The sequence below is a fragment of the Malaclemys terrapin genome, chromosome 7, assembly GCF_027887155.1.
Source record: "Malaclemys terrapin pileata isolate rMalTer1 chromosome 7, rMalTer1.hap1, whole genome shotgun sequence".
NCBI lineage: Eukaryota > Metazoa > Chordata > Testudines > Emydidae > Malaclemys > Malaclemys terrapin.
This window is the reverse complement of record NC_071511.1, coordinates 121,503,451-121,516,813: the sequence shown is the minus strand read 5'-3', so window position 1 is coordinate 121,516,813 and position 13,363 is coordinate 121,503,451. Positions and strand designations below refer to the sequence as shown.

General features: G+C 47.3%; 1 protein-coding gene across 1 annotated transcript in view; it reads left to right on the top strand.

The window, feature by feature from the left end:
• The window catches only part of SORCS3 (sortilin related VPS10 domain containing receptor 3), a 471,405-nt gene that overhangs the window by 433,824 nt on the left and 24,218 nt on the right, over positions 1-13,363 (top strand). Inside the window, exons 20-21 of the mRNA XM_054036301.1 lie at positions 5,037-5,170; positions 10,257-10,380. Coding sequence (XP_053892276.1) covers positions 5,037-5,170; positions 10,257-10,380 — 258 coding nt within the window. The remainder of the gene's footprint in view (positions 1-5,036; positions 5,171-10,256; positions 10,381-13,363) is intronic.

Below are 13,363 nucleotides of genomic sequence, written 5' to 3'. Positions count from 1 at the left end.
CCGTGGACAACATTTTTCGATTTTTCCATCAGGCAACTCAAAATGAAATACGTTGTTATGCGATCCTTCAACATGAGTTGAAACCTTTCAGTTTGTTAAACTGCACCAAAACATTTGGTTTCAAGTCAATTCAACATTTAACTGCATCAACGTAAGATGTGGTGCCTTTGGGAGTTGTAATTTGGGTGCTTTGTGCCTCCATTCTCTCCTGTGGACTCCTTGGCTGATCTGCATCTCCCATGATGCACCTCAGTCTCACGTCATTGAGCCATGTGGTGCATCATGGGCTATGTAGTCCACCCAGGGTGCCTGGCACTGAGGGAAGAATGAGGCAAAATCAATTGAATGCTGATAGTCTTCCAATGCCCTTCCCCACAATTCCTCCCAAAGGGCACACTAGTTCTCCCACAACTGACACTGTTGACTGAGAAGAAATCCTAGAGCCTCTCAGCACAAAGAACCATGGGATATGTCCCCCCCAGGCACACATGGGCGAGTGTAAAAACAGTGAGGATGCAGTAACATGAGTAGGGCTTTCTTGTGGGGCATGCTCACACCTGAGCTACACTATCCTGGCTGCTCACGCCCAGGTGCGGATCACTGGGGTTAGCCGTTCAGTGAAAATATACCTTCTGAGACCAAACTAACAGGGGTTCGCAACAGTTTAACTGAACTGGTTTAAAAACTGATTTAACAGATACAGCAGCAGATACAGTTTAAAGTTGAACTGACTCAAAACAAAACATTTCAACATTTCTGAATCAAAATTGTTTGGAACTTTTCATGTTAGAAAAAGTTTTGTTATTTTAATATGTCTCAATATGGGACAAAAACGAATATAGAAATATTGGACTTTTCAGTGGGACAGAAATGCTGATTTCAATGAATCTCTGCTCTTGATATTTCCTCTTTTCTGAAAGCCCCAGTTCCTAAGGTCATGTGACCATGTTAAACTCTCAGCTTTCATTTTGAAACCAAGTAAATTGCTAGGCCTCATGGCTTCAAGAAAAGCTTGAAAATGAGATCCAAGCAGATTCTAAAGGCTCAGAAATCAGAAGAAAAATAAAACAAACTCCAAATATATTATTCCTTTTTATGATCCTGATTTTGGGGTCTGTGACTCAAAATTTTTGAATGTTTGGGGTGGGCAATGCTGATTAAATATCGCAAAGCCGTTAGGCCTGGAACATTTTCTGGGGCATTAATAATACGTGAGTACTTATATAGTGCTTTTTCATATTTAATGTATTTGACAAACGTTAGCTATTTTATCCTCACAAATGCGAGTGAAGGAGGTAACTATCATTAACCCCATTTTATACATTGGAAAGCTGAGATCCAGAGTAGTTAAGTGAGTTTCTTAATGCCACAGAAGACAGTGAATGAGTGTAGAACCCAGGATAAGAATGCAGGAGATCGGAGCGTTCTCTCCTGTGCTTGGACCATTAGACCATCTAGTCTGAGAGATCCTGTTGCAGTCACTGCTATACCCTTTCATTCACATTCCTGACGGAAGTTCATGAAGCTCAACTATCTTCACCCTCAGCCTGCAAATACACTACCTCTCCCTCCATTTGCTGCGTTCCCCGAGGGGTACACTTGTCTAAAGTTTCCAGATGGCAAGACCCAGTGGAGAGGATCAGTTTAAAACTCCGAGCTAGGTGCGTGAAAGAGTAAAAATGTCCCTGGAATCTTGTATCATGCTTGTACTTCCCTCAAAATCAATCACAACTGCATTTAACATCCAGTTATTGGAGCATTAACTGCTCTTGGCTTCACCTTGGGCCATTAGCTAACAAAAGCAGTTGTTAGCCAGTAATAGCAACCCATTGCTCAGGGGTTATTTAATTTTATTGTTGGATTTGCTGTTCGATATTGAGATCCTAGAGCCGGGGACTCACATGGCCCTGTTGAGCCTCTTTGTCTTCTTCTCCCTTGTCCTCTGAGACCCCGTCACTGTCCCTTTAGACCTGTAGCTTGATCTAAAGATGATGTATTTAATTATATTGATTACTTAAGAATTCCCAGTTATCACTTTGAGGTTTGACAGGTGCTTGTCTCAAGATCAGGCCCAGTTTTATTAAAATTACTGTTCAATTGGGAACCCTGATATGCACAGTTGCAACCCTCACACTTTAGGAACCCTTCTGTACTTACAATAGTTTATTAATACCTTTAGCAAAGTCACAAACACTCTTGCCCAGCAAGGTAGGTAGAGACAATACAGAATGTACATCTGAACATCCATATACTCACGCTATCCCATGCAGAACAACCTGAAGGGTTAGCCATTATCTTCTCCATTACCATCACCTTCCTTCTCATCACCAGTGGGCATCATTCTGTCACCTCCCAAGGATTACATCTCTCTCTCCTCCTGCCCGCAGGCTGGGATAGAACTTTTTATAACTTGTTCCGCTGATACCACTATGTCTAATGCATATTCAGTAGCGATTTCTCCCCTCTTCCTTGTATTTCTTCACCCTACTAATGTTCGGGTGCCCTTCTCCTATAGGTCAGTATATTAATGATCTCAACTTATTATCATATACGTCAGGGGGTCTCGGGGCTCCAGCTGCCTGTGAGGGAGCGTAGGCAGAAGGGGTGGAGTTGGGGGCTAGCCTCCCCAAAGGGGGGCTCTACCCGCTGCCCATGCACCTGCCACTCACCTCCTCACCCCCCGCCCGCCTCCTGTGTCCCTCCTCACTCCCCCACCTTCCACTCGCCTCCTGCCTCCTCACCCCCCACCTGCTGCTCACCTCACCGCTCGCCTCCTCACTCCACCCCCGCTCAGGGTATACTGAGGCCTGGAACCCGTGTTCTCAGAGCATCTGAGAGACTGGGGCAACTCCTTCACTCCTAGAAAGCTAGTGCACGTGTCTGGTGTCTGGCTGCCTTGTTGTCCCCGTCAAAAGGAGATAACTGCAGCACCCAAGGTCACAGCCAAGCCTGGGGTCCCATTGTGTTAGGGGCTGTACATACACATAGTAGGAGTCAGTCCCTGCCCTGCAAAGAGTTTACAAGTCCAGTAGAAGAAGGGTTATCTTTCCCGTTGTAGAGAGGAGAAACTGAGGCAGAGAGATTTAGTGATTTTCCCAGAGTCACATGGGGAGTCTGTGGCAGAACTGGGAATCAGACCTGGCTCTACTTATCCCCAGGCCAAGAGTTATCCACACACCCACCTTTCCTCTCTAACAGTAGTGGTCCATCTGACTACCAGATCTGAACAGCACCAATAAGACATAATCAGCAACACGCTAGCATGCCTAGTGCATCTCAATGACCAATTTAAATTCAGTTCCCCACAAAAAAATAAAGCAAGAGGAGGGGGAAAAACAGATGGAGAAAAAGCTGAAGTTCCAACCGAAAATGTTAGCTTTTTCTCCATCTGTTTTTTTCTTTCTCTTGTTCTTTTTATTTCTGTGGCGAGGAACTGAATTCTCAATTGTCATGCACTGGGAGTGAGCTCTAGAGTTATTTCTGGTCATTTGCTGCTGCAACAAGATTTCCTGCCGCATCGTCACCTTTTCGACCATTCCAGAAGCAAGGGAGGTTATCGTTTAACCTCTCGGTTCGCTCTTCTTCTCAGAACTCTTACTGTAGAAAGATAAAGATGGCCCATAATTACCAAAAGTAGAGAAGAAAATACTACTAATGACACCTGACCCCGAAAAGTTCCCAGGTACAGCTCTAGATCAAAAAGGAGCAAGAAGTTTAGATGCTTGCCCAGACTTATTCAAACTTCTTTGCTCTGGAAATCTCATGAGACAAAGTGCTCTCAGAAGACTCTTATTAGTACCTGGCTTTGATCAGGTCATGAAGACCTCAAACATAAATGTTCTTAGAGCGTTTTGGTATTTCTGCTTCATGACGCAGTTAATACCAAGTTCGGAGGCTTGTCAAATATTATGAATATTAATCACTCCCTAGTTACATTTTCAAATTAGCATCTTTGTGCTTTCTGCCCCTTTGCACTTGGGAAAAGCTCCCCATAGATCTCTGCAAAGCTACCTCATTCTCATCCTTCAAATCCCTCCTTAAAACCATCCTTTGCTGTGCTGCCCACAAAAAACTCTGACCACTGCCTATCACGATGACCAGTACTGTATTATAGTTTCCTTGTCCTCCTATGTCTGTAGCCACCTTTACCTCTTGTCTTGTATTACATTGTAAGCTCTTTGGGGTGGGCCCATCTTTCTGTTCTGTTTGTACAGCGCCTAGCACAATGTGGTGTTGGACCATAACAGTGGCTATTGGGTACTACTGGAATACTATTATTAATAATATTGAAAACGATTGGGGCTTTGGGTTCAAATCACGAAGACAGAGGACTGTTTTCAGTTTAAAGAGTGGCTGGAGGATCCTTTCTGATGTGTCTTAGTGCTCAGATACAATGATGATGAACAACCATAGAAAACCCTAGCTGGACTGATTTTGCCGATCCGTGCTAGGTTTGTTTAATCAAGGGGGGAAATTTGTCCATCCAACATGGTTGGAGGGTTGGTAATGGGCCCTTTCACCTAGAGGACCCAGCTTAGCTGGTGAGATTGAAATCCATAGCTATCCGAGAGCTGTTTGGTGACCTGTGCATGGAGTTGGTGGGTTTCAGTTTGGTTCCTAGCAGACAGATGTCCACGTTACAAAAAGCATCATTCCAGCTGGCTCCAACAGGCCAAGGTTTGAATGGGCAGAGGCTCTAAATCACCCTGTAAAACCCTAACAGCTTGTGCATCCCAGCTCCAAGTCTGAGATACAGTGATGGGGCTGCATGGGGGAGGCTTGCACACCTACCTCCTATGATGCGACCCTATAAAAGCTCAACAAAAAATTGGAGTCTCCAGGGCTGTTAATCTGGTATCATCGTCGATCATTAAGTAAACTTCTAAGGGTTTGATTCTCTCCTCCATTGCACCAAATTCATGCTGGTGGAACTCCATTGACTTCAAAAAGGAGAGAATTTTGCTTTATGCCACTGTAGAACGTTGTGCAGGGAGGACTTACCGAGATGCCTGTAATGATGAGATCACCTCCCGCAGGTCCAGTGGAGCATGTCCATCTGAACGTACCCTTCGTTGCCATTAGGAATAAGGAAGTCAACCTTACCGCGGTGGTATGGCCAAGTCAATCGGGCACCCTTACCTACTTCTGGTGGTTTGGTAACAGCACCAAGGTACGGTCCCTTTTGATCATATTGTACTTACCTCAGTGGCTTGGCAGGGCAGAATATTGTTTGAGCAGCAATGAAAACACGCTGCTCTTTCTGAGTTTTTTTCCCCTGGATCTAAAAAGGTTTGTTCGTTATCTGAACTTTGCCCATTGTGATTTATTTTCCCCCTTGTGGTGGTGTTGCAGGAGTCATTACATTTTTGCCGCTGCTTATTATTGTGCTTGGCAGACCATTGTTATTACCTGAGTTTGCTTGCAACTTAACAAAATTATATACCACTATATACTGGATAATGCTGGGTTTCAACACAGCATTTAACAGCTGCTGGTGTTCAAGTAACCATTGGTGTTTCCATTATATACTAGTATACAGTGTATAATGCTCAATTCCAACACAGTACTTTAAAGCTGCTGGTGTTCAAATAACTATCGCTGTCTAGAAATTCAAGCAAGGCTCCCGGTGAATTGTTCCTGCCTGACCATGCCTATTGTTCAGGGCCATGAGCACATATTAAAGATAAAAGTGAAACCTCTCTTAAGCAAAGGGATTGGCAAAAATCAGTTGCCTACTACAAAGGATCTCTTTATGAAAAGTTGAAATGAATTCTACTGGAGATTTTGGAGATGTTTCTAAAGGAATAAGTGAGGAGACTGCCTACTGGAGATGCTCTTTAATGCAGGTTCCATTGTTTGAGAGACCCGTGGGCTACAGTTTCAGACACTGCCCTCCATTTATGCAGATGTAAATTGCAAAGAGAAGTAATGTGGCTGCAATTTTGTGAAGGTGGTTTTGATCAATGTCTTCATCCCTGATTCACATGTGCAATCAGGAACTAAGCCTATGTTTTCATGGCAAAAAAGGTGTGGTTTTTACTTTGAGATAGCTATCCTCCCCAACTGGGATTGATCTTGACTAACTACATCGAGGCAAGTGCTCAAGTTAGCTATCTTGATGTAAAAATACATCTATTTTTGCTGGGAAGACATAGCCTTAGACATCAAAGCAGTATAAATTGCAGGTGGAAAATTGTGCCTGCGGTCATTTGTGCCCGCAAAACTGGAGGTCATGTTAAGAATGGAGTATGAACATTTGAGCCTTTAAAAATAAGATAAGGATGGGAAAGTGGAGTTAAGTGGCTGAAGATCTCTTCTCAGCTCTAACAGTTCTGCAGTTTGTTTGCAGAGTCTCAGATCTGTAAGGGACTGGTTTCCAGTGGAATCCTGGGCCATGCAGTGTAACCTCGAACCCATGGACAGTATAGGCCGATATAGTTGCCATGGCGAGGGATGCGTTAGAAATGCATGGAGTAAAAATAGTTAATGCTAGTAATACAGCAAGGTGATTAGTCATCTGTCTAGTCTCATCAGATTCTGTTAACGACATTGGGGTTGGCTTTCTGAAGAAGGTGTCGTTTTGTGTCACTTTCACCTGTGTCAACCTGGGGATCCAGAATTGTCAGTAGACTTTAATCCATTGCCATGGACCAGTTGTTGCCTACGTCCTCACCCTGGAAGCAGGTTATGTTACAAATACACCCATGCCCCAGAGCTGTGTCCTGTGGCTTCGCAGCACTCGGCTTACGGATGGCATAGGGAATACAGAGATGCGGCACAGGCACGGGCACCCTCTCTCTCTCCCAAACTCTAGCGTGGGATAGTAAATTAGCTGGGCCCTCTGAATGCAGAGGGGTGACGTGGATAATTGCAGCCTTCACACGGCCCCTGTGTGTTTGTTTCGCTCTCACGCAACAACAGCTACAGGGGTAATAATAGGGTGTTACTGGGGGGAATGCAAACAACTGATCATGGTTGCACAGTGGATTTTCGCGTTCAGGGATCATGCATTTTCTGACTCTTCCTATGGAAATGGTGAATGTTTTACAAGGATGACTCTTTTTTTTTTCTCTGTGTCCTTGTACCAGGGTGGCTCGGCCATTAGGGGCTGGAGCTAGCCAATTCTGATGACAGAATGAGGCACACCTAGCAGAGATCAGGGCGATGGCCCTACAAAGAGCCCCAGGAGGATGTGATGGAGAGGGGAAGCTCAGGAGATTGTAGAGAGACTGCAGGGGGCGTGCAAGACTCCTGCAGGGCCGGAGTCAGCAGGGGGGAAGCCACCAGGCCTACGGAGAAGGACAGACTGCTGGCGGGAGGTTCTGGGGGGCAGCTGAGCCTATTACCATCCATTTCTTCCTGGGATCAGAGCTTGGGGCCCCTCTCTTCAGAAGGGGGAATCTCCCCCTCTGTAGCAGTATCCCCACCTCTTTAGCAACCTTTGCATGGGAAGGGGCTCTCAGGCGAGGGGTGCAGGAGGGAGAGGAGCATGGAGTTTAGCTCCTCTCTGCAGCACCAAGCCCTTCTAGCTCCAGGGATATTCAAGCTTGAGCACCATTCTCTGGATCCTCTCGTGGATACTACCAAGAGGGAGGCAGCCAATGGCAGCACAAGCCATTTTGCATTGCTGAGCCCATATGGCTCCCAGATATGGAAATCGCCACGTGCTCCAGAACTGCCTGGCGCAGCCCTTCGGCTCTGCTGCAGCACCGCGGCCATGCTGGCTCCGAGCTCCTGCTGCCCTCTCTGGGTAAAACACCTCCTGCCTGCAGGCTTTGCAGCCTCTGTCTCATTAGTGCTTGCGACTGCAGGGGTATGCTAATGTAACGCCGACAGACCCTGGTCGTCGGCAGGTGGGCTCGAACCTGGGACCTCATGAATTTAGTGCATGACCCTCTATAGAGGGAGGGATAGCTCAGTGGTTTGAGCATTGGCCTGCTAAAGCCAAGGTTGTGAGCGCAATCCTTGAGGGGGCTACTTAGGGATCTGGGGCAAAATCAGTACTTGGTCCTGCTAGTGAAGGCAGGGGGCTGGACTCCATGACCTTTCAAGGTCCCTTCCAGTTCTAGGAGATGGGATAGCTCCATTTTATTTTACTGTGTGAGCTACCAGCCAACTGGCTGTTAAGCAGACTCATTTTATCTCTCTCTGTAAGTGGTCTTGGTGCCACTAGATGGGACAGAACACCACACCCAGGAGGTGTGTGGGTTACACTAAGGCCTTGGCTACACTCGTGGATTCACAGCGCGGCCACGGCCGCGCTGTGAAGCGCGAGTGTAGTCGCGCCGCCAGCACTGTGAGAGCTCTCTCGCCGCACTGCAAGTACTCCACCTCTCCGAGGGGAATAGCTTGCAGCGCTGGGAGAGAGCGTGCAGCGCTGCAGGCACTGATTACACTGGTGCTTTACAGCGCTGCACTCACTGCGCTCGGGGGGGGGGTGTATTTTCACACCCCTGAGCGCAGCAAGTGCAGCGCTGTGAATTGCCAGTGTAGCCAAGGCCTTAGAGAGGGGGGTATTTTATACCTCCTTATACCAGCTGCTCCCTGTGGGGGTTGGGGGTGAAAGCCAAGGAAGGACAGGCCGCGCTACCCGGGGCTTCCGTTGGGACGTCACCAGAGGTCCAGAGACACCCCTGTGCTCACAAAGGCAGCTGAGAACTCGCACATCCCTTCCCTGCTCCGGCCACCTGCCATTCCGAGCTTCCTTCCACCGGAGAAGAGGGGAAGGTGTAGCCATTTCTGCCTCTGCAGCCACACACACACACACACACAGAGTAGTGAATTGCTGGTCTGCTGCGTTTGCACTATGACCAAAGGCCAGCTTGCTTGGATTAACACAGGTTCGGTTGCATAAATGTGTCCGGCTGTCTGATACGGTTGCGCAAATGAACCTTAAACGACTTGATTTAATTTAGAGTTAGTTCCCAGGCCTTGACGCTTGAATTAAATTGAAGGAATTGGCTGAATGTTAAAACTCCATGAAGCAGGTGAAACCAGCCTTAATAATACAACATCCAGCACAGGCACACACAAGAAAAAGGCAGTTTTGAAGACAACATTGGCTGTTGTTATTTTGGGATGGAATCATGGCCGGTAACGTGTAGGACAATTGCTAATGTTCCCTGTGGTTTAGAAGCACCCTGTTCTTCTGCGTCTATGTAGTGAGTGTATAGCTCACTAGGCATAAGCACTATAGGGCTAGTGTGACCAGACAAGTTCACTCATTCGGTCTCTGAGTCAGTGTTATTAGTCCCATTTTACAGATTGGGGAAACTGAGGCATGGAGGCAAAGCAGCCTGCCCAAGGTCACCAACTAGCAGAGCTGGGAGTAGAATGCAGGTCTCCTGTGCCTCACTACCGCACTCCATCCACTGCACTATCCTGGTTCCCTCGCAGGCAGGGCCGGCTCCAGGCACCAGCTTACCAAGCAGGTGCTTGGGGCAGCCACTTTGGAGAGGGGCGGCACGTCCAGCTGTTCGGCGGCAATTCGGCGGATGGTCCCTCACTCCTGCTCGGAGCGAAGGACCTTCCACCGAATTGCGGCCGCAGATCACGATCGCGGCTTTTTTTGTTTGTTTGTTTGTTTGGCTGCTTCGGGCAGCCAAAATCCTGGAGCCGGCCCTGCTCGCAGGGATGCTGTGATGATCCATCTGTTAATGTCAAGTCCTCAGAGACGACAGTGACGAAGGCCACAGTGCTACTGAGAAAGATAGGCAGAGTTAAACATCTAGCTTGAGTTAGGCATGATTGCCATAGCTTGGGTCTGGACTCTTTGGGGGAGGTATGGCATCCAAATTGGGGTGTTGAGGGGGGGAGTCCAACCTGGCTCCAAACTCTCGTTCAAGGCAATCTCTGTAAGAGCTGTGGGGCGGGAGGGAGGAATACTGCATTCTGCAACTATTGTCACTCCAGCTGTGGAGTTGCTCATTGTGCTCTACTTGAGTATAACTAGGAGGAAGGGGAAGCAGTTCAGGAAAAGGAACCTTTTAGGCTGAATGTCAGGAAGCATTTGCAATAGTCAGAGACGTACCTGGCCGCGGGAGAGTCTCCATAAGGGAAGTTTGGGAAGGGCCGTGACTTGAGTCCTGTATAAACGCAGAAAGCCCTGAGGAGCAGTGCTGTATTAGCTGGTGGTGGGATGGATAAAATGGCCCCAGAGGGCAGTTCCATCGTCATTTCTGTGAGTCCGAGACGATACTGTAACCCCAGTCCTAGAACGGGGTTCTGTCATCATTGCTTGTGTTTGCCTTTTGCAGCCCCTCATCACCCTAGAAAGCAGCGTCTCCTACACCTTCGCCACCGAGGGGACGAACACCATCACGGTGCAGGTCTCTGCTGGGAGTGCCCTCCTGCAGGACACGAAGGACATCGCCGTGCATGGTATGCTCCACCGACTGCAAGCAAAGCCCAAGCAGGGGGCAAGCGGAACCCAAGGGCCATTCAGAGTCCACCGGAAGAATGCAGGCAGGGGCTTCCCTATTGAATCTCAGTACGGGACAAGCCTGATTACCCAGGGACAGGGTCCCAGATTAGCAGGGCTTGACGTGTTTGGAGGATCCTCTGACTCCAGGGCCTGTTGGCCAACTCCCCAATTGCAGAGGAGACCAGAGAGCAGGTTTGATTGAGGGAGGATCCCAAGAGGGAGAGATTTGGCTAAAGCACATTAACAAAATCCATCTAGCAAAGCTCTTTAGTTAAATTGCAGTACCCCTTTCTCTGGGTCTGGGACTCCGCCCTGGACTCTGTTATTTCCCAGGTTACTGGGAACTTCAAAAAATCAAGGCACTGAGGTCCAGATCCTCTAACTCCCATTGTAATCAAGTGGGTATTTGACATCAATGGGAGTTAGGACCTTAATACCGTTGAGGATCTGGGCCTAGGACTTCACAGTAAGATACATAACTATGAGCTTTATAGCTCATGTCTGCACTGCATGGGAATCCACACAGCACTTAATGAACCTCCGCAGTTCCTGCCTGCACTGGGCACAATACAAATCCTGGACTGGATTCACAGCGGGGCCATTCCAGAGTCCTGGTCAGGAATATGGAGGGGTTACCCCCAGGACATCACAGCCTTCTCTCCCTGTGCCACCCTCTGTTTTCATTATCCAGTTCTCCCCAGCTAACGTCAGGAACAGGGCCCTGCTCCGATAGCAAGGTTTTGAAATATGTGCGCGTCAGATGATGGAGGTTGCATTGAATGTTTGTCTCATTCCAGTGATTACGTGTTAAATAAATGCTCATGTGGCTACTAGAAAGCTAGCTGTTGAGATTTAACAACCAGATAAATATGTATTTATCAACTGTGGAGCTGTGGAAATGCAGTGGATTTTAATAATCTGCTAACATGATTTAATAGCACACAGTTACTATTAGCCTATGTAAGTAAATCTGTATTTAATCAGCCTCGTTTCAGGTGTGGTCAGAGGCACTGTAAATTTCTGGGAAATCATTGTCTTTGGAACTGGGAAACAAGTTTCTTCAGGAGACGAATCCAACAGAGCTTGAATATGTGCTGAGTATCTGCAACCCACTGGGGAGAATATGTTAGAGGTGCCCCTCTGTGCCCAATACACAAAGGATCTTAGTCTTTGAGAGCAGTATCTAGCAAAGTGGAGCTCTTAAACTCAAGCTGTACTAGCTCATGTGTTTAGTGCTGGAGAGCTCCAGTTTGATCCCTGGTATGTGAGCCAAGGAGGAAGATGTCATATATGCACCTGCTGTCTGGTTTTGGATGGACAGTTGGAAATGCTACACTATTTGCATTGGTGAAGGGTGAAGCACTGGAGGCTGGGTTGAGTTCACTTTACAAAAGTCGGTTTCACTTTGGGCAGGTCTACACTTAAAAAGCTGCAGTGGCACAGCTGTAGCACTTTAGTGAAGATGCTGCTATGTCAGTAGGAGATGCCCTCCCGTCGGCAGAGCGCTGTCTACACCAGGGCTTAGGTCGGTATAACTGCATCTCTCGGGGGTGTGGATTTTTCACGCCCATGTGCAACGTAGTCATACCGAGGTTTGTAGTGGAGGCCTGACCTTTGTTTGCCTTTTAGTTTTTCTATCATGTGTGTTTTATTTAATAATGCTGCGGTACCTAAAAAGAAAGGACAGCACTTGCCATTAAAAGCATGACAAGACCTGTGGTTTTTATGGCAACATCTGTGGCATTCCTCACTGATGTTATTGTCAAGTTAATTTTACCTACATATTATAATACCTAGCTTTTTTATAGGCTTTGCATCTGTACATCTCAAAGCATTTTACAGAGAAGGTCAATATAATTGTCCCCATTTTACCAATGGGGAAACTGAGGCAAAGAACAGGGATGTGACTTGCCCAAGGTCACCCAGCAGTCCAGTGGCAGAGCAAGGAATACAATGCAGGTCTTCCAAGTCCCAATTCATGTCCGAGCCCCGAGACCACTCTGGGACATTATTATTGACATTTTTAATTTGTATTGTGGCAGTTCCTAGAGTTGCTGACCAGACCTCAGGGCTCCATGGTGCTCTCACAGTACACACATGAATCACAAAATGCCCCAGAAGTCCCTGCTTCAGAAAGAGTTTATGTTTAATGTTGTGCGCTTCACCTGGGTTCTGTATACTAATTATTGAAACCTCCAGACATCATAATGGCTCAAATCCATCCCACCCTCCATAAGAACTCTGGTCTGAAATGCCCAGAGTCAACAAGCCAACCTGGAAACCAAAACCTCAAAAGAAAAGAAAATAGCCCACTCAAAATTCACACTGAGGAATGCCTTGCAGCATGGCGAGTGGATCCTCCGACGCTGGCCCTCAGGGACACAAGGGACACTGACACAATCAGTGGTGGAAATCTGATTCCCTAACATACTGGAAGAGCTTGTGTTGTGTCCTCCAGCAATGGCTGGTCCTCTAGAGGATAACAACCTACTGCTGCTTCCACCTAATGGAGTTATCCCTTTAGCTCAAGTGGTAGACATCTAGGCTGTGATGATGCAGGCCCCAAGTCCAAACACATACAAGGAATCAGTACATTCTGCAACTGAGGGAGCTCTGCTGTTGGCTGTGGAAAGCCGAATTCAAGGCCTCAAAGGCTGAGACATCCCAGTGCATCTTGTCAGACTTTGTGGTGCTGCATTAGAATTACAGAGCCACATGACAGCAGAGTGAGGGAGACAGTAGGGGGTCGTGGGCCAGGAAGGAGCAATACACATTAGATGAGACTTGAAAAGAGAGGATGAGTCAGAGAGATACGGGGAGGCAGGTCCAGAGGCAGGTGCTTGTGCCAACGGGGGCGGAGGGGGCGTTACAGTGCAGGCTAGAGGACCTTTAAAAACTTTAAAAGTTTGGGTACTTTAAAAACAATTTGTCACTGAAACC